Here is a 24,302-nt window from a genome sequence, read left to right as displayed (position 1 = left end):
TGGCCAGCTCAGTTATTAGGAGGATTTGGAGAGAATTATACCAAGGACGAGGTGAGATATCTCAGAAAAGGCCCTTTCCCCAGGACATTTGTCCCAGGTGTTTATTCTTCAAATTTCCAGGGGGGAAAGAGAGAGAACAAAGGAAGGGGAGACAATTTACAGCCTCCAGCTCAGAGGAGAGACAGCTGGACCACAGGCAGTGGGGTCAGAGAAGGAAGGAAGGGTCACTCTGAGTGGTCAGGGACTCCAGGGGGTCAGGAGGGAGAAACCATTTCCCCAGAGAATTACAACAGGAAAGGGGCGTGGAGATGCCGCTCCCGCTCCATCAGCAGCGTCTGGGTCACACCTGGCTGAATCCCTGAGCTCAGCTGGACTTCCAGACAGTGGGAATTTGACACAGAAGTCTCTGCCCCCTGTCCATCCCTCCTGCCAGGTCGGTTTAGGGTCTGGGACGCTAAACCTGAGTATTCTCATCCCATCCCAGCCCGAGAGCGCAGTCAGATGGAGGCGCTTCCACAACCAGCGCTGTCCTGGGTTCAGTGTAGGATGTGCACACAGTATTTATCCCATCCCCATCCCCATGAGCTGCTGGAACCAGGTGGGGCAGTGTTTTCCCAGGCCCCTCCTTTGGGCTCTTCTGCTCATGGCCCATCAATGCCTTGCCCAGGACTCACAGGGAACTCCCTCCAGGAGCTCTCTCTGTTTAATGGGCCATCAAGGAGCCACTGCACGACTCCTCATCCCATTGGGAGATGCTCCCAATGCCCAGGGGGAGGAGCCAAGCATTCCCACCTGGAGAGAATCTGGGATTTGGGACAGGACAAGCAGCCCTGAGCCACTGGATTCCCAGAGGAGCAGAGCTCCCAGACCTTTCTGTGGGATCACTGCTTCAGGAAGAGCCCCTCACCTGGACTGCTCCCCCCACCCTGCTCAGGGTGTGTTCTGACTCTGCCAGTGCTCCTTTGTGTTATTGCATTGATTTTATTTTTACCTTTTTTTACCTTTTTTTCTTATTAAATTATATTTCTGACTTGGAGCCTCTCACTCGTTTTGCTTCCAAACCACGACAGGCAGGTTGGTGAGTGCTAATGTTTATCCCTCGTTGACATGTTATATGTAAATGTTGAATAATTCATTACCTGTTACCCCTTATTCTCCCTATTCTTAGGACCATAAAGCAGTTACCTGTCAATCTTGTTGTTTACATGGCACCTGGCCCTGCCATTCAACCAGAGACCTCTCCCAGGGTCTGGAAACTTCTGGGAAGAGTCGTGGGTGATTGATTAGAGTCAAGGTTTCCCCCTCCTACAAGTTATATTATTGGTTATTGTATTGATTGATGCTGAGTCCCTGTCATCGGTCCCCATGCTCTGCCCTCTCTTGTGTTCCTTCCCCCCTTTATAAAAACTGTTGCCTTCAGGTGCTCGAGGTCTCTCCATCTCTCAATATCTCTGTTCAGAGCCTTGGTCTTGAGGTGGAATAAACCTCAGTTGCTGTTTCATTCAGAGTCCTGTCTCTCATTTCACCTTAGTAGTGACTCTGCCTCACTGGCTCAAAGATCCCTGTGTTGTGGTGGTGCCAGAGCCAGCAAGGACTGGGAGAAATCACTGTACAGATGGAGATTGGGCAGGGACAGGGCCCCGAGGCCCCCTGGAGTTGGGCTTGCAACACTTGCTGTGAGAGCATAGTCAGTGCGGGAACCAAGTGGAGAAAAACAGTTTCAAGAAGAATTTCGGCTGCAACTGGGAAATACCAACAAACAACATGTGCACAGTCCCTGCAGCTGGCCCTGCTTACAGCTCTCCTTTCCCAAGAACGGGATCAGGGAGAATACAAAAGCAATCTCCCCTCCCTATACATTATCACAGAATGTGTAGGTTGGAAGAGACCTTCAAGATCATCGAGTCCAACCCAGCCCTGACACCTCAACCAGGTCATGGCATCGAGTGCCACATCCAGTTTCCTTTTAAACACATCCAGGGATGGTGACTCCACCACCTCCCCGGGCAGACCATTCCAGTATTTAATCACTCTTTCAGTGAAAAACTTCTTCCTGATATCCAACCTGTATTTCCCTTGATGCAGCTTAAGACTGTCTCCTCTCATTCTGTCAGTTGCTGCCTGGAGAAAGAGACCAACCCCAGGTGTCTAAAACCTCCCTTCAGGAAGTTGTAGAGAGTGATCAGGTCACATCGGAATCTCCTTTTCTCCAGGCTAAACACCCCCAGCTCCCTCAGTCGTTCTTCTTATGGCTTGTTTTCCAATCCCTTTCACCAGCTTTGTTGCCCTTCTCTGGACACGTTCAAGCATCTCAATGTCCTTCCTAAACTGAGGGGCCCAGAACTGGACACAGCACTCAGTGTCCATCCTGAACTGGACACAGCACTCAATGTCCATCCTGAACTGGACACAGCACTCAATGTCCATCCTGAACTGGACACAGCACTCAGTGTCCATCCTGAACTGGACACAGCACTCAATGTCCATCCTGAACTGGACACAGCACTCAAGGTGTGGCCTCACCAGTGCCCAGTCCAGGGGCAGAGTGACCTCCCTGCTCCTGCTGGCCACACCATTCCTGATCCAGGCCAGGTGCCATTGGCCCTCTCAGCCACCTGGGCACACTGCTGGCTCATGTTCATGTTATGCAGTCAAGTTTCTGCATTTGGTGATGTAGCACAGATCAGCACAGTTGGTGTGTGGTTTAACAACCCGAGATCTCCCCCTCCAGCCCAGCTCAGGGGTCTGCTGGAAGCACAACCAGAGTGTCATGAAATTTTCCATTGAGGGAAAGCCAGGGGCTGTCACCACATCGTCACAGTTTCCCCAGAGGAGGAGAATAGGGATGGAAGACCCGTCTATGCTGCAGCATGGAGTGGGAGGAGAGGCCCCAAGGAAGGTGCAGAGCTGTGCCAGTGGTGCCAGGGCTCTGCCACAGCACAGATGGCACAGACAGAGTACTGGGGGGCTGGTTTATTAGTGTCCATGCAGCTGCCCCCATTACTGATCCACATTTTTAACACGCAGGACCACAGGCACTGAGGTGCAGGGGATCATGCCCAAGTCTGTGATGACCAAATCCACCAGGTCTGGGGGTGTCACGTCATAAACCAGGTTAAGGAGACGTAGGGATTTGTTCTCTGCCCAGCCCCCGAGCTGGGCCTGGCCCTTCCGCAGCACAATCAGGTCATCAGGGTCATCTGCAGAGAGAGGAGAAGCCATCAGGATCAAGGGCAGGGACAGCACCTCATCCATCCTGCCCCTGGAGCAGCACAAACCAGCACTGCCTGCAAGTGCTGACCCCTTGCCCAGGGAAAGGGGCAGCAGGGGCAGAGCAGCCTGTCCTGGTCCACAGCAGGGACTGGGAGAGAAGTTCCCAGGTGGGAGGATGTAGTGGTGTGGGTTTGGTTTTATCAGTTTTATGGATGTGTTTGTTCCTTGTATTAAGTTCATTTTTATAAGTTATAATGGTTTGCCCCATGTTCCACCCTCATTGGTTTCACCCCAACCCCAGTTATGTGTCAGTCAGAAGTTTTCCAGCCCCTGGGCCTTGTCTGTCACTTTGGGGTCTCTCCCAAAAGTCTGGAAAGTTCCAGTGAGGACCCCAAGTGATGGGACAAGACTTCAGCTGTCTCCTCACCCGAGTTATTGATTTGTCACAATGTGTGTCATTTATCCAGAGAGCCCTTTGGCCCCTGATTTGTCCCCAGTTAAACTCATCCCTGAGTTCCTCCCCCAAATAAAAGGTGTTGCATTGAGGGGTTCAAAAAAAGATTCTTTTCCCTCGTTTTTCCCCCCTCTGCTGCTTCTGCTGAGGGGTGTCTGCTGGGGCAGATAAATAAATAAATGATGAATAAAGCCAGCAGTTAACCCAGAACAGCCTCCTCTTTTCTCCTGCTGTCGTTGCTTCACTCCTTTGGGCAAGACAAGAACTCCCAGGGGTCAGTGAGGTTCATCCTGCTCCCAAACCCTTCCCCCTGTGGAGGTGTCAGGGCTGGTTGAGGCAGACAAAGACACCTCAGCAGGAGGAAAGGGACAGGAGGCATACCCAGCTCGTTGGAGACGAAGGAATCCGTCTGCACCCTCTCACAGAACTTGTATGTCTCGCAGCAGACCAGGACGGGCACGTTGTAGGCCTTGGAGACCAGGGCGATCTGCGAGGTGCCCACGCGGGACATGACGGAGCCGTTGGCCAGCAGCGCGTGGGCCCCCAGCAGCACCTTGGACACCTGTCAGGGAGCACAGTCAGCACCTGGGGTTACACATGTCCTGGGTTGCAGTGTGGGATGTGCACAAAGTATTTATTCTATCACCATCTTCATGAACTGTTGAAACCAGGTGGGGCAGTGTTTGCCCAAGGGTGTCTTCTGCTCATGGCCCATCAATGCCTTGCCCAGGACTCACAGGGAACTCCCTCCAGGAGCTCTCTCTGTTTAATGGGCCATCAAGGAGCCACTGCACGACTCCTCATCCCATTGGGAGATGCTCCCAATGCCCAGGGGGAGGAGCCAAGCATTCCCACCTGGAGAGAATCTGGCATTTGGGACAGGACAAGCAGCCCTGAGCCACTGGATTCCCAGAGGAGCAGAGCTCCCAGACCTTTCTGTGGGATCACTGCTTCAGGAAGAGCCCCTCACCTGGACTGCTCCCCCCACCCTGCTCAGGGTGTGTTCTGACTCTGGCAGTGCTCCTTTGTGTTATCGCATTTATTTTATTTTTACCTTTTTACCTTTTTTTTCTTATTAAATTGTATCTCTGACTTGGAGCCTCTCACTCGTTTTGCTTTCAAACCAGGACACCAGGACACCCTCCCAGCCCCGGGCACGGCCCCTCACCTCGGGCAGCACGTAGGAGATGGCGTTGATCATGACGTAGGTGCAGTGGATGCCCTGGCGCACCAGGCGCCGCAGCGTCTCCCGGCCCTCCAGGCGCGGCCGGCTGTCCACCACCACCACGCGGAACGCCCGGCCCTGCTTGGCGTGGGCGTCGCACAGCGTCCGGTTCACCAGGGAGGAGCTGGACAATAGTGAGAAAGATGGAGAAAGAGGGGAAGGGGGTTATAGCTATCAACGTGGAGGGACGAGTCCTCGAGGCGTAGAGATGCCCAGAGACGGGATCTTCTCCAGTGGGGTGATCACAAAGGTGAGTGGGGGTCTCCAGAGTCTTTATAGGTTGGTCAAGGTGAGTGGAACAGAGCCAAAGGGGACCAAAGGGGACCAAAGGGAACCAAAGCAAGGGGCACAGAGCCAAGGCAGGAGTCACCCATGTCGAGGTTGGATGCTCAGGAACAAACTGACTCTCCTGGTATGGACAAACCAGTTGGGACAAGCAGTCTCAGCTCAGTCCACTGTAACCAGTCCCATTGTTCTTGCACTCTGTTTTCATGGAGATGCAATTCCAGTCCTCCAAGACAGTCACTGGGTGTCAGTCAGAGACTGTCTAAGGATGTGTGTCCTGGGTTGCAGTGTAGGATGTGCACACAGTATTTATTCCATCCCCATCCCCATGAGCTGTTGGAACCAGGTGGGGCAGTGTTTTCCCAGGCCCCTCCTTTGGGCTCTTCTGCTCATGGCCCATCAATGCCTTGCCCAGGACTCACAGGGAACTCCCTCCAGGAGCTCTCTCTGTTTAATGGGCCATCAAGGAGCCACTGCACGACTCCTCATCCCATTGGGAGATGCTCCCAATGCCCAGGGGGAGGAGCCAAGCATTCCCACCTGGAGAGAATCTGGGATTTGGGACAGGACAAGCAGCCCTGAGCCACTGGATTCCCAGAGGAGCAGAGCTCCCAGACCTTTCTGTGGGATCACTGCTTCAGGAAGAGCCCCTCACCTGGACTGCTCCCCCCACCCTGCTCAGGGTGTGTTCTGACTCTGGCAGTGCTCCTTTGTGTTATTGCATTGATTTTATTTTATTTTTACCTTTTTTCTTATTAAATTATATCTCTGACTTGGAGCCTCTCACTGGTTTTGCTTTCAAACCACGACAATGTGTTTTGCCTCACAACTGTCTCTGATGGTTGGGGATTGAGATCCTGGACTTTGAAGGAGCCCCTGGCCTGGCTGAGGTGGAAAGTTTGCTCTGCAAGAACAGAATGCAAAAACAATGGGACTGGTTACAGTGGACTGAGCTGAGACTTTTTGTCTCAACTGGTCTGTCCATACCAGGGAGCAGTTTGTTCCTGAGCATCCAATCTTGACACAGGTGTTTTCTGCCTTGGCTCTGTTCCACTCACCTTGGTCCTCACCCCAACCAACCTATAAAGACTCTGGAGACCCCAAACACCTTTGTGATCACCCCACTGGAGAAGATCCCATCCATGGGCATCTCTGCTCCTTGAGGATTCCGACTCTCCACGTTGGTAGCTACAATCCCCTTCCCCTCTTTCTCTCTCTTTCTCACTATTCTCTATTTTCTATCCCCACTATCGCATTGTGGGCACTAAATAAAAGCGCTTTTTTTTTTGTTTAAGCAAACTGAGTTGTCCCCCGCTGTGTCTTTTGCGCTTTGAGATCTCCAAAACGAACCATCAGGTTCCCTGCAGATGTTTGAGGACCCTGACACTCTCCCTCCCACCAGATCCACCCTTGATATATTCCCTCTCCTGCCCTCCTCCTGGGGGCTTTTAACTAGCTCAGTTATTAGGAGGATTTTTTGGAGAGAATTATACCAAGGACGAGGTGAGATATCTCAGAAAAGGCCCTTTCCCCAGGACATTTGTCCCAGGTGTTTATTCTTCGAGTTTCCAGGGGGGAAGAGGTAGAACAAAGGAAGGGGAGACAATTTACAGCCTCCCAGCTCAGAGGAGAGACAGCTGGACCACAGGCAGTGGGGTCAGAGAAGGAAGGAAGGGTCACTCTAAGTGCGCAGGAAATCTATGGGGTCAGGAAGGAGAAACCATTTCCCCAGAGAATTACAACACACCCTCACCCTTGTGAGTGCTGCCCCTGGCAGAATCCTCCTGCTTTGATGGCTCTCAGGGCCTTGTCTCCCTGTTTTTGCCCTGGGAGAGGTGATGTCTCATTCCTCCCTGCAAGCAGCACTGACTTCTCTGTCTGTGACCAGCACAAGAGACTCTGACACTCCACACTCTCTCCCAGCTTCCCTCTCAGAAGACTCCTGTCCCTGCTCCTTCCTGTGCCCACCACGCACAGCACGCCTGGACTCTGGCTGCAGCAATCTCTGGTTCTTCTCCCCACCTCTATTTCTTCCATATTTTTGCTTCCCGACATTTGACTTGCAGTTTAAAATCCACTGAACAGCCCTGGCTGTTCTCTAAGTGCCCTGGGTGGAGGGAGCTGTGACTCTGGGCTTCTTGGAATCCAACTTCAGACACACCAGTGCTGAGCCCTGTGCAGGACCATCACAGCCTCACCTCCCGTGCTGTTTTATGTTTTATTCCCTCCTCCTCCCCTCCAGATGGGCTGTTTGTGCTCACCATCCATACACCAGTATCACATCGTGGTCATTGATCTTCTCAAAGGCAGATCTGGAGATGGCCTCAGCTGCCAGGACGATCTTCTCTCGCAGGTATTTGTCAATTGTGTCCTGGAGCTTCTCCTTTGCCTGGCGAGAGACAGGTATCACATAAAAACTTTCTTGCTCTTTGCAACTCCCTGATTTGAGCCAGGTGGGGATCAGGCTCTTCCCCCTAGTGACAAGATTTCAATTCCACTGTTCTGAGTTCCCCTCCCATCCCTGCTCAGCTCCTCCACCCAGGGCCTGGAGCAAGACCACTCACCTCATCCTCTCTCAGGGTGTCAGGCAGACAGGAAATTTCCTTCTTGAGGAACTTGATGGCGTTGCCCATGCTGGCTGAGAGTGGCCTGCACTGGTTCAGGAAACTGCAGAAGAAATGGGCTTAATTCCAAACCAGGGCCGAGACAGGGAGAGGGAGGGTGGGCTGGAAGGGAGAAGCCTGGAAAAGTCAGGCAAAGTTTGGGTGGACAACAACCCAGAGAAGTGAAAAATGGTGGACCACAATCTGTGGAGCTCTGAGGTCAGGAGCCCTCACCTGATGTGTGGCTTCAGCTTGGCCACCAAATCCCTCGAGAGCTCCTCGTTGGGGGGAGTGGAGTAATCCCTGATCAGCTGAAAAATGCAGAAAAGGGAGTGTGATCTCAGGGCATGGTTTGCAAGCACCCTGCCTGACGGGCTGCAGTCCAGGCACAATGTCCTGCACAGCCTGACACACTGCCTGGAGGAGCAAAGGCTGCTCCAGGGACACAAAACACCAGTGGCAATGCCAGAAAAGGATCCTGCTGTGGCACCATCCAAAGGAAGAGGCTGATGATGACTGACCACAGATGGAGCCTCAGCAGTCGGGGCACAGTGTAGTGGTGTAGGTTTGGTTTTATCAGTTTTATCTATGTATTTGTTACTTGTTTTATGTTCTTTTTAAAAAGTTGTAATGGTTTGCTCCATGTTCCACCCTCATTGGTTTCACCCCAACCCCAGTTCTGTGTCAGTCAGAAGTTTTCCAGCCCCTGGGTCTTGTCTGTCACTTTGGGGTCTCTCCCAAAAGTCTGGAAAGTTCCATGAAAAACCCCAAGTGATTGGACAAGACTTCAGCTGTCTCCCCACCCGAGTTATTGATTTGTCACAATGTGTGTCATTTACCTGCAGAGCCAGACCCCCTTGGGCCCTGATTTGTCCCCAGTTAAACCCATCCCTGAGTTCCTCCCCCCAATAAAAGGTGCTGCATTGAGGGGTTTCCTGCTTTTCCTGCTGCTTCTGCTGAGGGGTGTCTGCTGGGGCAGATAAATAAATAAATGATGAATAAAGCCAGCAGTTAACCCAGAACAGCCTCCTCTTTTCTCCTGCTGTCGTTGCTTCACTCCTTCAAGCAAGACAAGAACTCACAGGGGTGGGTGAGGTTCATCCTGCTACCAAACCCTTCACTGTGGAGGTGTCAGGAGGCAGAAACAAGACACCTCTACACAGAAACACACACCTGCAAGCAGCACAAAGGCAGGTAAGTGCTCAGGTACCTGTTTGAAGACCTCGAGCAGCGCGATGCAGCGGGCGTTGGAGCCGTTGATGATGCCCTGGGAGTACTGGAGGCCGAGGCGCACCACGGCTGGGTGGATCACTGTGGAGGGGATGCTGCAGGGAGGGAGATGTCAGCACTTCTGCAGCTCAAAACACTCAACCCATTTAGGAGCCCAAGCCCAACAAGCCAAGAGACAGCCCAGGAAGGTGGTGGGGTGGTGGTAAACTGAGGAGGCAGGCTCACCCCACAGCTCCTTCTCCTGTAGCCCTGCACTCTCCCCACAGGAAAAATATTAGATCTGCCCCTACTACCACTCCCCAAAGCAAGTGAAACGTCCTCCACTGTTGTAATTCTCTGGGGAAATGGTTTCTCCCTCCCGACCCCCTGGAGTCCCTGAGCACTCAGAGTGACCCTTCCTTCCTTCTCTGACCCCACTGCCTGTGGTCCAGCTGTCTCTCCTCTGAGCTGGAGGCTGTAAATTGTCTCCCCTTCCTTTGTTCTCTCTCTTTCCCCCCTGGAAAGTCAAAGAATAAACACCTGGGACAAATGTCCTGGGGAAAGGGCCTTTTCTGAGATATCTCACCTCATCCTTGGTATAATTCTCTCCAAATCCTCCTAATAACTGAGCTGGCCAAAGCCCCCAGGAGGAGGGCAGGAGAGGGAATATATCACTCCACCAGGTGTATTCCACATGCAGGACCATGCTGACCCTCCCCCAGAGCCAAAGCAGAGCCCAGCATTGCCAGAGACTCAGGCTGGGAAGGTTTTTTGTACCTCATCTGCTGCGTCAGTGGCTTTTTCCGGCTGTACTGGTGGAGGTGGGAGAACAGGTTGACCTTGGTGCCGTAGTCCTGCCTCAGAGGGACCTGCAGCAGGGAGTTGTGATGGCTCACTCAGTGCTCTGCTCATTCCAGAGCCACCAGTCACACCCAGAACTTGCTCAGGGTGTGCAAAGCTCCTCTTTGCCTGCAGAGAGCAGGCTCTGGTCCCACTCTGTGCCCTCCCAGGCCCTCTTGCAGCACAGCAGTCCCAGATGTGCAGCCTGTCACTCCATCCTACCTGCTGTCTCTCCAGCTTCTTGGCCAATTTCCTCTGGGCACTGGGGTCATCCACCTGGACGTGCTCTGGAAGTCGTTTCACCACTGCAGGGACAGCCAGGGTGAGCCCAAGTGGCTTTGGGGCAGCCCCAAATTCAGGGAGGGCAGGAGAGCACCCAGGGACAGGCAGAACACACACCAGGGACAGACAGAACACACACCAAGGGACAGACAGAACACACACCAAGGGACAGACAGAACACACACCAAGGGACAGACAGAACACACACCATGGACAGACAGAACCCACACCATGGACAGACTGAAGACAATTCAGCACCCAGGGACAGACAGAACACACACCAAGGACAGACAGAACACACCACAGACAGACTGAAGGCAATTCAGAACCCAGGGACAGACAGAACACACAGAACAAGGACAGACTGAAGGAAAGGCAGCACCCAGGGACAGACAGAACACACACCATGGACAGACAGAATCCACACCACGGACAGACAGAATACACATCAGGGACAGACAGAACCCACACCAGACACGGTCATCCTCTTCCTCCACCCACACCACACCCTCCCACCCCAGAGCCTTACTGGACTGGGGCTCGGTGGGGCTCTGCCGGGGCTTGCCCGCCGTGCCCGCCTGGCTCAGCTCCGCCTTCCTGGCCTGTTTCTGGGCCCTCTCAGCCTCCTGCTTAGCCCGGCGCTCCGCCCGCAGCTCCGCTTTGCTTTTACCCCCCGCGGGTTTCTCGCTGTCCGTGGGGCCATCAGTTTGGGCTGGGGGGGACGGGGGTTGAGCAGCTGCTGCTGCGGGGGAGGAAAGAGGGGATTTTGTGCCCAATCTCGCCGGGAGATGCAGCCCAGGGGCGGCATTGAGGGCAGGGAGAGCTGTCTGAGCCCTGGAAGGGGCTCTGTGCTCTGCTGTGAGGAGAGAACTGGGCTTTGCACCGCAGATCGGGTGTCCGAGGTGGGATCGGGACACAAAGTGGGGCAAAACCCCCCTGGAAGACACTCCCGGCCCGGCCCGGCGCTCACCCCGCGGCTGTCCCGGTTCTTGGGGCGCTCCCAGCTCCGCAGGCTCGCCCGACGACCCCTTCTCGCCCTTCTTTTTCTTCTTCTGCTGCTTCTTCTCCTTGCGCAGCTGCAGTTTCTCCTCACGGGAGAGCTCCGGGGCCTGTGGGCACACACACACACACCGTGAGGCGGCCTCCACGCCGCTGCCCGGCCCTGCCTAAACCCCGGCCTCGCTCACCTGCGGGCCCGCCGGCGCTGGCGCAGCTCCCTCGGCGTTCGCACCTGGAATGATTTGGGATCGTGAGAAGGGCTGGGAAATCCCAGTGAGGGCCCCGGTGTCGCTCCCGTTCCCTCACTCACCGTCCCGCTCCGCCATGGCGGCCGTGCGCCTCCCTCAGCGCCCCCTGTCGGCCGGGCGTCACCGCGCGGCGTGATGACGTCACCCCACGGGGCGGAGCTGGTCCCTAAATTGGCCACGCCCCCTCACCGTGGCCGCGCCCACTTCTACATGGCCGTGCCCCCTCCCGGTCCCGGTCCCGCCCCCCAGGTCCCGGTTCCGCCTCCCGGTCCCGGTTCCGCGCCCCAGTCCCAATCCCGGTGTCCCGTTCCCGCACTCACCGTCCCGCTCCGCCATGGCGGCCGTGCGCCTCCCTCAGCGCCCCCTGCTGGCCGGACCTCATCTGCGCGGCGTGATGACGTCACTCCCCGGGGCGGGCGGGACCAGACCATTCCCGGGGAGAGTCCCTCTCGTAGCCACGCCCCCTCACTGTGGCCACGCTCACTTCCCATTGGATATGCACCTCCCTGTCCTGTGGCCACGCCCCCTCATCATGGCCACGCCCCCTCACAGTGGCAGTGCCCCCTCCCTGTCCCGTGGCCACGCCCCCTCACGGTGACCACGCCCCCCCTCGGTCCCGTTCCCGCCCCGGGCACGCGCTCCGGGCGCGCCTTTAGCCCCGCCACGTGGGCGGGCCGGGAAAGGCGGGACAAGGCAGGACAACCCCGGGCAGGGCGGGGCGAAAACGGGGACGGAACGGGGCGGGAACGGGGCGGAACGGGCGGTGCTGGCGGCCGCGCCATCGCGGGGGAGTCCTGGCCCGAGATGGCGGCGACGGGAGGCGGGTAACGGGGGCTCGCTCCTACCGGCCATGCACTTCTCCATCCCCGAGACCGAGACCCGCGCCGGGGACGGCGGCGCCGCCGCCTACGTGGTGAGCAGGGCTCGGGGTGGGGGGGAAAACGGAGCCATCCCGGGGAACGGAGCCGCGCCCTGCCCCAGCTGAGTGGGCGGTGCGGGCTCTCCGTGCCCCCGGTGTTTGGGGGGGTCCTCAATCCCGGTGTCCGGTCAGGATCAGCACCGGGACAGGGCCGGGCGGGCAAATCCCGGCCCATCACCATCCCCGGGCCGGGCCGGGATTGGGCCCCGCCGCCCCCGCGGCTCCGGATGGGGCTGGGGAGGTGCCTGGGATCCCCCCTGGGCCCTGCAGACTTTGCCCTGCCCTGCCCTGCCCGTCCGGTCTCACCCCCCTCTCAGCTCAGCTCAGCTCATCCTGACCCGCCCGTCCGTCTGTCCGTTTGTCTGTCCCGGCTTCCTGTTTTGCTCCGGGGGATGGCACTGCCGGCTGGGTGGTGGTGGCTGCAGAGCGCCCAGAGCCTTTTCCCGGGGCTGCAGCACCGGGCAGAGCCCCCGGGATGGGTGGAGGGTCCAGATCGGTGCTCTCGGGGTCAGGGTGGGCAGCCCTGGGCTCCAGGAGCCTGCAGAGATCCTGCAGAGACCCCCCAGCTTTGCCCCAAAATCCTTCTCTGGGGGATCTCTCTGAGTTGGGGCATTTTTGTGGTGATGGAGAGACCTGGCCATGGGTGCAGCCCCATCACCTCCCTGCACTTTGCCCTCTCAGGGTGGGGGGAGAGCCTGCGGAGAGCCCTCGGCCAACCCAGGGTGGGGGGAGAGCCCTTGGCCAGCCCAGGGTGGGGGGAGACCCTGGGGAGAGCCCTTGGCCAGCCCAGGGTGGGGGGAGAGCCTGCGGAGAGCCCTCGGCCAGCCCAGGGTGGGGGGAGACCCTGGGGAGAGCCCCAGGAGCTGTGACCTCATGCAGAGCCCAGATTTGGGCAGCTATGGGTGGTGTTATCACTGTGTCCCTCTTGGTTTCTCCTGGGTTTGGTGCCTTTTTGGGTTGGGAGGTGCCACTGTGAGCTCCAGCCTGGCTGGGCTGGGATTTTTTCTGCTGAGCTTTGGGCACTGGGGCATCCATGGCTGGGTGAGGCTCATGTCCATCCTTTTGCCCTCCCAAACACTGCTCTGGGGGTGGCAGGACCTGTCCCTTTCCAGGCCCTGGATGTCCTGCAGTCACTGGTGTCAGCAGGAGCTGAGCCAGAGCAGAGGGGGCACAGACAGGGAGCAGATCCTCCCCTGGGAGCAGGGAGGGGTGTCCTTGTCTGCAGGGCTGCAGTGGGGCTCTGTGCTCCCCATGGCTGGGCAACCACAGGGGTCAGACCTTCCTGGTGTCCAGGAGATGTGCTCACACTTCATGAATGATTTTTACCACCTTCCTCTCAGCAGGAAGTCTGACTCTCAGGAGTCTGGCTTTTTCCCTGGTGCTGGGCAGGTCCTGAGATTCCTCCAGCTGGAATTTGATGGAGATTTTTTCCCCTCCAGGCCTACAACATCCATGTGAACGGGGTGCTGCACTGCCGGGTGCGCTACAGCCAACTCCTGGGTCTGCACGAGCAGGTAGGGAGGACATTCCTGCTCTGTGACATCCCTGCAGGACTCCCACATGGATAAGGGATGCTGGAAAACTCTCTACTCCCCTTTCCAGCTTGCCAGGGTGGGGGGAATCAGGGCAGCCACCTTTTCTCTGGAGGTTCTTGCAAAAAAAAAAATCTGTTTTTGCCCCAGCTAAGGAAGGAATATGGAGCCAATGTGGTCCCAGCTTTTCCCCCAAAGAAGATCTTCACACTCACCCCAGCAGAGGTAGAGCAGCGACGGGAGCAGCTGGAGAAGTACATGCAGGCTGGTAAGATGGGCTGGTTGTGCAGGCCATGCCTTGTGGCTTTTTTTTCCCTGCTCCATTCACCGTGGTGCATCTTCCAACTCCCTGTGTGATGAGTTTGTCAGCTCCTGTCCCAGCCCCTGCCCTGCCCTGCCCTGGTAGAGTGGGGAGATCAAACAGTCTGAGGGCAAACTGAGGGGCTGCAAAGGGCAGGCACTGGTGTGGTGTTGTAATTCTCTGAGGAAATGGTTTCTCCCTCCTGACCCCCTGGACTCCCTGACCACTCAGAGTGACCCTTCCTTCCTTCTCTGACCCCACTGCCTGTGGTCCAGCTGTCTCTCCTCTGAGCTGGGAGGCTGTAAATTGTCTCCCCTTCCTTTGCTCTCTCTCTTTCCCCCCTGAAATTTCGAAGAATAAACACCTGGGACAAATGTCCTGGGGAAAGGGCCTCTTCTGAGATATCTCACCTCATCCTTGGTATAATTCTCTCCAAATCCTCCTAATAACTGAGCTAGTTAAACCCCCTGGGAGGAGGGCAGGAGAGGGAATTTATACACTGGGGTGCACAGTGTGGTCCTGAGGTGTTGTAATTCTCTGAGGAAATGGTTTCTCCCTCCTGACCCCCTGGAGTCCCTGAGCACACAGAGTGACCCTTCCTTCCTTCTCTGACCCCCCTGGCTGTGGTCCAGCTGTCTCTCCTCTGAGCTGGGAGGCTGTAAATTGTCTCCCCTTCTTTTTTCCTACCTCTTTCCCCCCTGGAAACTCAAAAGAATAAACACCTGAGACAAAGATCTCTTCTGAGATACCTCACCTCATCCTTGATATAATTCTCTCCAAAAAATCCTAATAACTGAGCTAGTTAAAGCCCCCAGGAGGAGAGTGGGAGACGGAATATAACAGTGTGATCCCTGCCTTTTTCCCATGGGATTCCTGACTCCTGGTGCCCCTTCCTGCAGTGCGGCAGGACCCGACGCTGGGAGGCAGCGAGACCTTCAACAGCTTCCTGCGCAAGGCCCAGCAGGTGAGGGAAGGGGCAGAGCTCTGGGGTTTTGCTCTGTGGTGAGGGGACAGGGGTGCCAGTCCTGTTTTTCTCTCTCCAGGAGACACAGCAGATCCCCACAGAGGAGGTGGTGCTCGAAGTGCTGCTCTCCAACGGGCAGAAGGTCAAGGTCAACATCCTGACGTCGGACCAGACAGAGGATGTCCTTGAGGTGCCAGGGCTCTCCTGCTGGGTGGGACCAGGGTTCTCCTGCTGGGTGGGACCAGGGTTCTCCTGCTGGGTGGGCTCAGGGTTCTCCTGCTGTGTTCTGTGCTTTCCCAGGGCTCTCCTGCTGTGTTCTGTGCTTTCCCAGGGTTCTCCTGCTGTGTTATGTGCTTTCCCAGGGCTCTCCTGCTGTGTTCTGTGCTTTCCCACACGTGTGGGGCTCTCTCCTCCTGCCCTCCCCTGCCCTCTGCCCACCCTGGAGCAGATGGGGCTGAAAGCTGGGAGCTGCAATGGATGGGTGTGTCTGGCTCCAGACTGATGTTTGGGGTCCCACAGCTGTTTCCTGGCTGCACCAAGCCCCAGGGCAGCAGAGGTTCTGCCTTCCTGCTGCTGGCAGACCCCAGAATGTGCACAGGCTGGCTCTTGCCACCACGTTGGGACTATATCAGGACTGTCCTCCTCTTCTTTCCCAGGCTGTGGCCTCCAAGCTGGATCTCCCAGATGACCTGGTTGGCTACTTCAGCCTCTTCCTAGTGAGACAGACCAAGGATGGAGCTTTTTCCTGTGAGTAGAGCCCACTGCAGCGGGGACATCTGTCCTGTCCCCTGCCTGGAGTGAGGGCTGTGTGCTGGGACCCTGCTCTGGGTGGGGGTCCCAGCTGTTTTCCTGGGGCTGCTGCTGCCCAGAGCTGCTGCTGAGCCAGAGTTTCCTCCCCACAGTCGTGCGGAAACTGCAGGAATTTGAGCTGCCCTACGTGTCGGTCACCAGCCTGCACAACCCCGAGTTCCAGATCATCCTGAGGAAGAGGTGAGTGTGGGGCAGCACTGGGGCAGTGCCCAGGGCTCTCAGTTCCACAGAGAGACCCTCCCCTCCTGCCATTGCAGCCCACAGGTGCTTTGACCCCCAGGAACACACCTGAGCACCCCTGAGTGTGGCACTGGAACATAGGCTGCCCTCCTGTGCTCACCCCATTTCTGCCTTCCCATGGTTTAGCTGGGGAGCAGGGCACGGTGACTGATGGTTGGCCAGAGAGCCAGCCCACAGGAAGGTGATTTTTCTCTTTATTGCTATTAGGAGATGGGGAATAGGCTAATCAATGTAATTCCCTTCCAGCTACTGGGACTCAGCCTATGATGACGACGTGATGGAGCACCGTGTGGGCTTGAACTTGCTGTATGCACAGGTGAGGGTGGGTGTGGCACGGCCAGGTGAGGAGGGACACTGCAGGGACTTGGGTGGCTCCAATCCCAGGTGTTCATCACCCTCTGCTGCTCGTAGACTGTGTCAGACATCGAGCACGGGTGGATCCTGGTCAACAAAGAACAGCACCGACAGCTGAAATCCCTGCAAGAAAAAGTCTCCAAGAAGGAGGTAGGGAGAGGATACAATGAAATTCTGGCACTGCACCAGCTCCTCTCCAGGTGAGGTGGCTGGCATTGCTGAGCATCCCTGGCTTTCCCTGCAGTTCATCCGCCTGGCACAGACCCTCAAGTACTACGGTTATCTCAAGTTTGACCCCTGCGTCACTGATTTCCCTGAGAAGGGCTGCCACGTCGTCGTCAGCGCCGGCAACAACGAGCTCAACTTCCAGGTGCGGCTGCCCAACGAGCAGATCAAGGAGGGCAGCTTCAAGGTGACTCGTATGCGGTGCTGGAGGGTCACCTCCTCGGTGAGTGGGGCTTGGAGAGCAGGGAGAGGGGCTGGAGGGGATGGGGAGACCTGGCTGTGCCAGGCTGGGTTGGTGTTTCTCCATGGGAAAGGTGCTGGCTGGTTCTGATGTCAGGTTTTGGCCCAGTAGGTGTGGAGAGGGTCTGGATCATGCTTTGGGGTTGAGGGGATTGTTGGTGTGAGGATATTTGAGGGGTCTGACAGTGGCAGAAGACTGGTGGGTGGCTGGTTCTGATGTCAGCTTCTGGCCCAGTAGGTGTGGAGAGGGTCTGGATCATGCCTTGGGGTTGAAGGGATCATTGGTGTGAGGATATTTGAGGGGGGAGAAGACTGCTGGGCATTGGGCAGGTGTCTCACACTTGGCTCAGTGCTGTTGTCAATCTGTTCTGGTGTTTGGGGAGCTGTTCCTTCACCTCTTGATGCTCCAAGCTTTGCTGTGTGCCCTCACAGGTGGCAATGAGCAACGGCCCTTCTGGGAGCAGCCCAGGGAAGTCTGAGGTGAAGCTGGAGTTGGCTTTTGAGTACCTGATGAGCAAGGACAGGCTGCAGTGGGTCACCATCACCAGCCCACAGGTAGAGCTGTGAGGGAGAGGCTGGGCTGGGCCCTGTATGGGGAATGGGAAGATTGGGGTGCACAGAGCCCCTGTTACACTTTTCCCTTGCAGGCCATCATGCTGAGCATCTGCTTGCAGTCCATGGTAGATGAGCTGATGGTGAAAAAATCCGGAGGCAGCATCCGCAAGGTGAGGCTTGGGGTGGGATGATGGTTCTCCCAACCTGCCCCTGTGATTTCCTGTGGGCTGGGCTGTGTCCTGAGTGTTCCCCCTCAGGATGGGAGCCCCAGATGTTGGGGATCCCGTGGCTAAGCTGAGCTCCTCCCTGCAGATGTTTCGGCGGCGGGTGAACGGGGCCCTGCGGCGCTCGGACAGCCAGCAGGCTGTGAAGTCACCCCCGCTGCTGGTGAGTGGCTCCCTGCAGCCCTGGGTGTGGGGAATGTGCAATCACACAGGCTCTGATGTGTCACTGTCCCCAGAGGAGCCACTGTCTCCTTGGCAGGGCTGTGGCAAGCCCAGATGACAAGGCTGTGGTGCCCTGCTTCCAAAGCTCTGGGAAGGGAAGGAGGTTCTGGATCAACTCTGTGATCCAGAGGATGGAGGGGGGCAGAGAGAAGGAGAGGTGGGTGTTGTGTCCCCATGCCCCTGCTCTGCCCATCTGTGCTGTCCCCACAGGACTCACCCGACGCCTCCTGGGAGCCCATGGCCAAACTCTCGGTGAGTTGTGTGGGTGCCCCACAAACCTCAGGCTCAGTGTGTAGAGGAGCCTAATCCTAATCCTCCCTAACATCTCCCTTCTCCACAGAGCAAGCTCACTTCTGTCAGCCTGCGTGGGATCAGCCACTCCAGCTCTGCAAACGACGTGGCTGCTAATGACTTCCACGGCAATTACGCCTTTGAGGGCATCGGCGACGAGGATCTGTAGTGCCCCCCCTTTCCCAGGACAGCCCCGGCCTTCTCGAGGGCCTTTTGCTGAGGAATGTACGACCTGCAGCCAGGTTGCAAATCAACTGTGCCTCTCACCTGCTACATCCACCTTTCCCTGGGGCTGGGAGCTCACCTCCCCCAGCCCCACCCATTGCCTTTTGGGGTGGGGGGCAGCTGAATTCCTCCCGCTGCTGGCTCCAGCTGGGAGAGGGCTGAACAGTTTGGCCGGGCAGAGCCCTGGAGCTGCAGTTGCAGGGCCTGGTGCAGCAGCACGGGGGCAGAGCTGCTCCTGTCCCGGCTGGGAAGGCCTGGCCTTGCTGGGGGCCAGCCCCAGGCAGGCTCCATAATGCCAAATTAGCATTTAGGTTTGTGCTCCGAGACAGAGTGCAGTAAGCTGTCTCAGGGGGGCTCCACGCAGAGTCTCCCCTCTAACCCGCTCATAGACGCCAGTGTAATCTAGGCTTTGTAACCACGTATCTCCTGCTGCTCAGCCCGACAGAGCATTAATGGACAGTAACTGATGTTTACACACTGCAACAATGATTAAAATGGATCCTGATTGGTACCAGGCTGTCTGTTGTGGGGAATGGCTGCTGTCCCTCCTCCCCTTCTCCGTGCCAGCCCTTGTGTTGTCTTTCTCTGCATCACAACAAGGCCCCCACGAGGTGAAGAGCAGATAACAAAACTGACTGTTTAATGCTTTTTATACACAACATAAATTACACCGACCAGCACGGCAGCAGCCATGGAACCAGTCCTGCCCCCTTTTCCCCAAATCCTGGCAGAGAAAGGCTCCATCAGGCAGAAACAGGCAGTGGTCAGAGCCGCTGGTCGTGATTTCACCCTGCCCAGGCAGGACAGAACTGCTGGAGGCTCCAGTTTACCTGGTGTAAGGCAGCCCTAAGCCCCTGTGGAGCTGCCTGCTTGTCCTCCCTCCCTTGGGAGGCACCGAGGCACCCCAGGCTCACTGCTGGGCTAAGTGCTGTCTCATGGCAGAGCCGTGCCCACAGCTGGGGGAGCCAGGAGAGCTTTGGCATTGCGTGGGTTCACCCAGCTCTCGGCTGTGTGGCCGTGGATCTTCTGGTGGCGCTTGTAATTATCCCAGTGCCCGGTGGTGTAGGAGCAGTCCCTGCACTGGAAAGGCTTCTCGCCCGTGTGCCGCAGCATGTGCCTCTTCAGGTTCATGCTCTGGTTGCAGCTGTAGCTGCAGAGGCTGCACTGGAAGGGCTTGTCGCCCGAGTGGATGCGCCCGTGACGCTTGAGGTTGGCCAGGTTGCCGCAGGCGTAGTCGCAGAGCTGGCACTTGTAGGGCTTTTCCCCCGTGTGCACCCTCTGGTGCCTCTTCAGGTTGTCCAGGTGCGCCGAGGCGTAAGGGCAGAGCGGGCAGGCGAAAGGCTTCTCCCCGCTGTGCGTCTTCATGTGCCGCGCCAAGTGGTTGGGGTAGTGAGTGACAAAAGGGCAGAGGCTGCAGGCAAAGTCCTTGTCCCCGGCGCCTTTGCGGGGGCTGGCGCCCGGCTCGGTGCCCAGCACGGCCAGGCTGCAGCGCCCGCACACCTGCTCGGCCAAACCCTCGTCCTGCGCGAAGCCGTCGTCCAGCACCAGCCCGCACATGCGGCACGTGAAGGGGAAGAGCAGCTCGGGCAGGGCGGACGCCTCCTCGCCCCGCAGCCGGGCGCAGCCGGGCAGGAACGGGCCGCTGCCGCTGCCCACGTGAAGGCTCAGCTCGGGCAGCAGTGGTTCTGGAAGATAAAGAGACAGAGAGTGGTGAGCTGTGGTTGTGAGGAGGCAAAATGCCCCCAGAATGCCCCCGTTGAGCCTGGTAGTAACGTTGTGTAGACAGCAGGATCTACACCCTGCCCTCAAAACAGCTCTCCCCACACCCTCCTGCTGAGGTGTCTTTCTCTGCCTGGGCCAGCCCTGACACCTCCACAGGGAAGGGTTTGGGAGCAGGATGAACCTCACTGACCCCTGGGAGTTCTTGTCTTGCCCAAAGGAGTGAAGTAACAACAGCAGGAGAAAAGAGGAGGCTGTTCTGGGTTAACTGCTGGCTTTATTCATCATTTATTTATTTATCTGCCCCAGCAGACACCCCTCAGCAGAAGCAGTGGGGGGAAAAACGAGGGAAAAGAATCTTTTTGAACCCCCAATGCAACACCTTTTATTGGGGGGAGGAACTCAGGGATGGGGACAAATCAGGGGCCAAAGGGCTCTCTGGATAAATGACACACATAATAACAAATCAATAACTCGGGTGGGGAGACAGCTGAAGTCTTGTCCAATCACTTGGGGTCCTCACTGGAACTTTCCAGACTTTTGGGAGAGACCCCAAAGTGACAGACAAGGCCCAGGGGCTGGAAAATTTATATTTGACACATAACCGGGGTTGGGGTGAAACCAATGAGGGTGGAACATGGGGCAAACCATTACAACTTATAAAAACGAACTTAACACAAGGAACAAACACATCCATAAAACTGATAAAAACCAAACCCACACCACTGTTACCTGGCTCTTTATCCCTCCGGTGCTGCCCCTCACTCTCAGGCAGGCGATGACTGAGCATGTGCCTCTTCAAATTACGGCTCTGGTTGCAGCGATAATCGCAGGCAGCGCACTGGAAAGGCTTGTCCTGGCTGTGCACCCTCTCGTGCCTCTTGAGGTTGCCCAGGCTGCTGCAGGCGAAGCTGCAGCCCGTGCAGCGGTACGGCTTCTCCCCGGTGTGCGTGCGCAGGTGCCGGGTCAGGTTCACCAGCTGTGCCGAGGCGTAGGCGCACTGAGGGCAGGCAAAAGGCTTCTCCCCGTTGTGCGTCTTCATGTGGCGCTTGAGGTGGCTGGAGTAGTGAGAGGCGAAGGGGCAGAGCTGGCAGGAGTAGACGATGCGCTGGCTGCGGGCGCTGTCGGTGCTGGAGCACTGCAGGCAGCTCTGGCCCAGGCTGGCGGGGAGCTGCAGCCCGCACTGGCGGCAGGGCAGGGCGGCGGGGCCGGGCTCGCCCCCTTCCTCGGGGTCGCTCTCCACGCTGAGCTGTTGGTAGCCGGAGGAGCAGTCGTCGTCGCTCAGGGAGTAGGCTGGGATAGCGATTTTCCCCACTAGAGTGTCTGCTGAGAGCACCCCGGGGATGGGGTGGGGTTAGTTTGGGTGGGGTGGGGCACAGATCCTCTGTCTGAGCCCCCCCAGCCCCATGGTGTGACCTGCAGAGGAGCCCCACAGGTGTGGTCTGCTCCAAAACCCCGCTGAGAGCCTGTTTTGGGTGTTTTGGGAAACCCTGATATTGGGTGGAAAAGATCCTGGCACCAGGAAAGATGAGAGGACCAGGAAACCCTGACACCAGGAAGGTGAGAGACCAGGAAACCCTGACATTGGCTGGCCAAGATTCTAGCACCAGGAAAGGTGAGAGGACCAGGAAACCCTGATATTGGGTGGAAAAGATCCTGGCACCAGGAAAGGTGAAAGGACCAGGAAACCCTGACATTGCTGGAAAAGTGGCACCAGGAAGGTGAGAGGATGAGTGGATCCATCACCACTGCTGAGCCTGGTGGAGGGTGGAAGGTGATGGGCACAACCTGGAGAAATGGGTGTTTATAAAGCTGTTCTGTGCCCCTCTCACTGTGTCACTGCCCCCAGGGTTGGTGGGTGGTTGAACTCGCATGGAGCTCCAACACCAGCCCCTTCCATCCTGCAGGAAACACTCCCCAGCCCCACATGGAAGGCTGTGCCAGGCTCTAAAACAAAACCCAGCTGGGCACAGATTCATTTTTCTGCAGCCCCTGTGCCCCCAGGCTGGTGCTGAGGGGCAGATCTCCACTCCCAGCTCTGAGCTGTGCCTGACCTGCAGCTCTGGAGCCTGTCAGACCCAGCCCACCATCCTGGGGAGCAGCCTGGACTGTCCCCTGGGTGCTGCCTGGGCTGGGTGCAGCTCCCAGAAGGAGCAGAGATGAGGCTGAGCTCTGCTCTGGGATGGGGTGGCCCCTGCAGCCTTTCCACAGGCACTGCTGGAAACACAGGGATGAGGAAAGGGCGTCCTGCCAAGGGCTGGATGTTATGGGGGAACTCCTGATCCTGCCAAGGGACCCCCTTTCTCCTCACCCACACCAAGGGAACCCCCTGTCCCCTCAACCCAGCCCCACACTGAGGGAACCCCCTGTCCCCTGAGCCCAATCCCACACTGAGGGAACCCCCTGTCCCTTGATCCCAATCCCACACCAAGGGAACCCCCTTTCTCCTCAGCTCAGCCCCACACTGAGGAAACTCCCTGTTCCCTCATCCCAATCCTACACTGAGGGAACCTCCTTTCTCCTCAGCCCAGTCCTACACGGAGGGAACCCCATGTCTCAGCTCAGTCCCAGACCAAGGGAATCCCCTGTCCCCTCATCCCAATCCTACACTGACGGAACTCCCTGTCCCCTGAGCTCAATCCCACCAAAGGAACCCCCTGTCTCCTAAACCCAATCCCACACTGAGGGAACCCTCTGTCCCTTGAGCTCAGTCCTAGACCAAGGGACCCCCTGTCCCCTGAGCCCAATCCCACACCAAAGGAACCCCCTTTCCCCTCATCCCAATCCCATCAAAGGAACCTCCTGTTCCTTCATCCCAATACCGCACCAAAGGAACTCCCTGTCCCCTCATCCCAGTCCCACACCAAGGAAACCCCCTAAACCCAATCCCACACTGGGGGAACCCCCTGTCCCCTCATCCCAGCCCCACACCAAAGGAACCCCCTGTCCTTTCAGCCCAATCCCACACTGAGAGAACACCCTGTCCCTTCATCCCATTCCTACACCAAGGGAACTCCCTGTCCTCTGATCCCAATCCTACACTGAGGGAACCCCCTGTCCCCTGAGCCCAATCCCACCAAGGGAACCCCCTGTCCCCTGAGCCCATTCCCACACTGAGGGAACCCCCTGTCCCCTGAGCCCAATCCCACCAAGGGAACCCCCTGTCCCCTGAGCCCATTCCTACACTGAGGGAACTCCCTGTCCCCTAAACCCAATCCCACACCAAGGGAACCCCCTGTTCCTTCATCCCAATCCCACCAAGGGAACCCCCTGTCCCCTAAACCCAGCAGTGCCACAACACCCCCAGAACCCCAACCCATAAATGCCCCCATGGCACAGCTTATCTGCCCTGACTGTTTCAGTGGGGCTGAAATCCTATTCCTGCTCCTTAACTGGGGCTAAATGGGAGAGAATTGGGGCAGAATTTGTCCCCAAATCCTTGTCAGGCTCTTGGGGCAGGGAAGGAGCAGCCCCAGCGCAGATGGAGCACACGGGGTGAACCCAGCAGAGGCTCCGGGATCAGCCCCCAAACCCACCGGGAGCTCGGAGAATTCAGGAATCGGTGCCCCGGGGTTAAAACCGGGTGGGTAAAACCGAACCCACCCGCGGGCCCCGTTCGGCCCCGGGCCTCCCTCCTGAGAGGAAGCCGTGGCGGGCCCGTGGCAGGGCAGGGCAGGGCGGGCCGGATGCGCCGGTAGGGCCGTGCCGGGCCCGCTTTCCGCCGCCGGGGCTGCCCGGAGAACGGGGCGGCGTCCCCGGGGGGCCGCACGCACCTGGCGGTCCCTTCTCGGAGGCCGAACCGCGGCCCAGCAGCAGCAGCTCCCCGGGCAGCACCACCGCCGCTCTCGCCGTCTCCTCGCTGCCATCCTCAGCGTCCGCTGCGGCGCTCCGAGCGCCGCGGATCCCCGCCGGGCCGCCGCCGCCGCCGCCGCCCCCCGGGCCCGCCGCGCACTCACCCTTCACCGGCTGCGGGTGGCTCTGCTTCCGCCGGGGCATCGTGGCGGGCCCCGGCGCCGGCCCGGCCCCGCCGCCCGCCCGCCCGCGGCCCGCCAGCCGCCCCCGCCAGCCCGGGGCGGCCGCCGCCGCCCCGCCTCGACCGGACACTTCCGCTTCCGCTTCCCCC

At 57.8% G+C, this 24,302-nt stretch overlaps 3 protein-coding genes across 7 annotated transcripts; 1 reads left to right on the top strand and 2 right to left on the bottom strand.

The window, feature by feature from the left end:
• Positions 1-2,273: 2,273 nt before the first annotated feature.
• EIF2B4 (eukaryotic translation initiation factor 2B subunit delta) lies at positions 2,274-11,521 on the bottom strand. Of its 2 annotated transcripts, none has more exons than XM_083858313.1 (13): positions 11,421-11,521; positions 11,299-11,342; positions 11,082-11,220; positions 10,641-10,853; positions 10,052-10,134; positions 9,767-9,858; positions 8,991-9,105; positions 8,015-8,091; positions 7,742-7,844; positions 7,439-7,566; positions 4,836-5,016; positions 4,049-4,229; positions 2,274-3,200 (listed from the first exon to the last, which is right to left on the bottom strand). In XM_083858313.1, exons 1-13 carry the CDS (start codon positions 11,434-11,436, stop codon positions 3,001-3,003), a joined length of 1,572 nt encoding a protein of 523 aa, XP_083714439.1. In that variant the 5' UTR covers positions 11,437-11,521; the 3' UTR covers positions 2,274-3,000. The 2 variants fall into 2 exon arrangements, with proteins under 2 accessions (XP_083714439.1, XP_083714440.1); XM_083858314.1 differs by having other exon boundaries at positions 10,641-10,850.
• Positions 11,522-12,083: 562 nt separating this feature from the next.
• Positions 12,084-18,971, top strand: SNX17 (sorting nexin 17). Its single transcript, XM_083858254.1, has 15 exons — positions 12,084-12,271; positions 13,717-13,791; positions 13,960-14,077; positions 15,010-15,074; positions 15,154-15,264; positions 15,731-15,821; positions 15,977-16,064; positions 16,371-16,440; positions 16,536-16,628; positions 16,723-16,926; positions 17,376-17,498; positions 17,591-17,668; positions 17,811-17,885; positions 18,155-18,196; positions 18,285-18,971. Exons 1-15 carry the CDS (start codon positions 12,209-12,211, stop codon positions 18,402-18,404), a joined length of 1,416 nt encoding a protein of 471 aa, XP_083714380.1. The 5' UTR covers positions 12,084-12,208; the 3' UTR covers positions 18,405-18,971.
• A 101-nt stretch (positions 18,972-19,072) lies between these two features.
• Positions 19,073-24,216, bottom strand: ZNF513 (zinc finger protein 513). Of its 4 annotated transcripts, none has more exons than XM_083858250.1 (3): positions 23,953-24,216; positions 20,912-21,505; positions 19,073-20,145 (listed from the first exon to the last, which is right to left on the bottom strand). In XM_083858250.1, exons 1-3 carry the CDS (start codon positions 24,173-24,175, stop codon positions 19,394-19,396), a joined length of 1,569 nt encoding a protein of 522 aa, XP_083714376.1. In that variant the 5' UTR covers positions 24,176-24,216; the 3' UTR covers positions 19,073-19,393. The 4 variants fall into 4 exon arrangements, with proteins under 4 accessions (XP_083714376.1, XP_083714377.1, XP_083714378.1 ...); XM_083858251.1 differs by having other exon boundaries at positions 20,912-21,502; XM_083858252.1 differs by having other exon boundaries at positions 24,136-24,197.
• Positions 24,217-24,302: the final 86 nt, after the last annotated feature.

Source organism: Zosterops lateralis, assembly GCF_965231275.1.
Source record: "Zosterops lateralis genome assembly, chromosome: 3".
Taxonomy (NCBI): Eukaryota; Metazoa; Chordata; class Aves; order Passeriformes; family Zosteropidae; genus Zosterops; species Zosterops lateralis.
This window is presented reverse-complemented; position numbering and strand designations above follow the sequence as displayed.

Bases quoted from the DNA above. Each gene is read 5' to 3' on its own strand.
- EIF2B4 (XM_083858313.1), bottom strand. The intron at 10,854-11,081 runs GTGAGCGCCGGG...CCTCCCCCGCAG, and splicing joins AGAACCGGGACAGCCGCGGG to CAGCAGCTGCTCAACCCCCG. The intron at 9,106-9,766 runs GTACAAAAAACC...CCCTCCCTGCAG, and splicing joins CCACTGACGCAGCAGATGAG to CATCCCCTCCACAGTGATCC.
- SNX17 (XM_083858254.1), top strand. From the start codon at position 12,209: ATGCACTTCTCCATCCCCGAGACCGAGACCCGCGCCGGGGACGGCGGC. The intron at 16,441-16,535 runs GTGAGGGTGGGT...TGCTGCTCGTAG, and splicing joins TGAACTTGCTGTATGCACAG to ACTGTGTCAGACATCGAGCA. The intron at 16,927-17,375 runs GTGAGTGGGGCT...GTGCCCTCACAG, and splicing joins GCTGGAGGGTCACCTCCTCG to GTGGCAATGAGCAACGGCCC.
- ZNF513 (XM_083858250.1), bottom strand. From the start codon at position 24,175: ATGCCCCGGCGGAAGCAGAGCCACCCGCAGCCGGTGAAGGGTGAGTGC. The intron at 21,506-23,952 runs GTGCGTGCGGCC...GGGTGCTCTCAG, and splicing joins CTCCGAGAAGGGACCGCCAG to CAGACACTCTAGTGGGGAAA. The intron at 20,146-20,911 runs GTAACAGTGGTG...TTTATCTTCCAG, and splicing joins CCGGAGGGATAAAGAGCCAG to AACCACTGCTGCCCGAGCTG.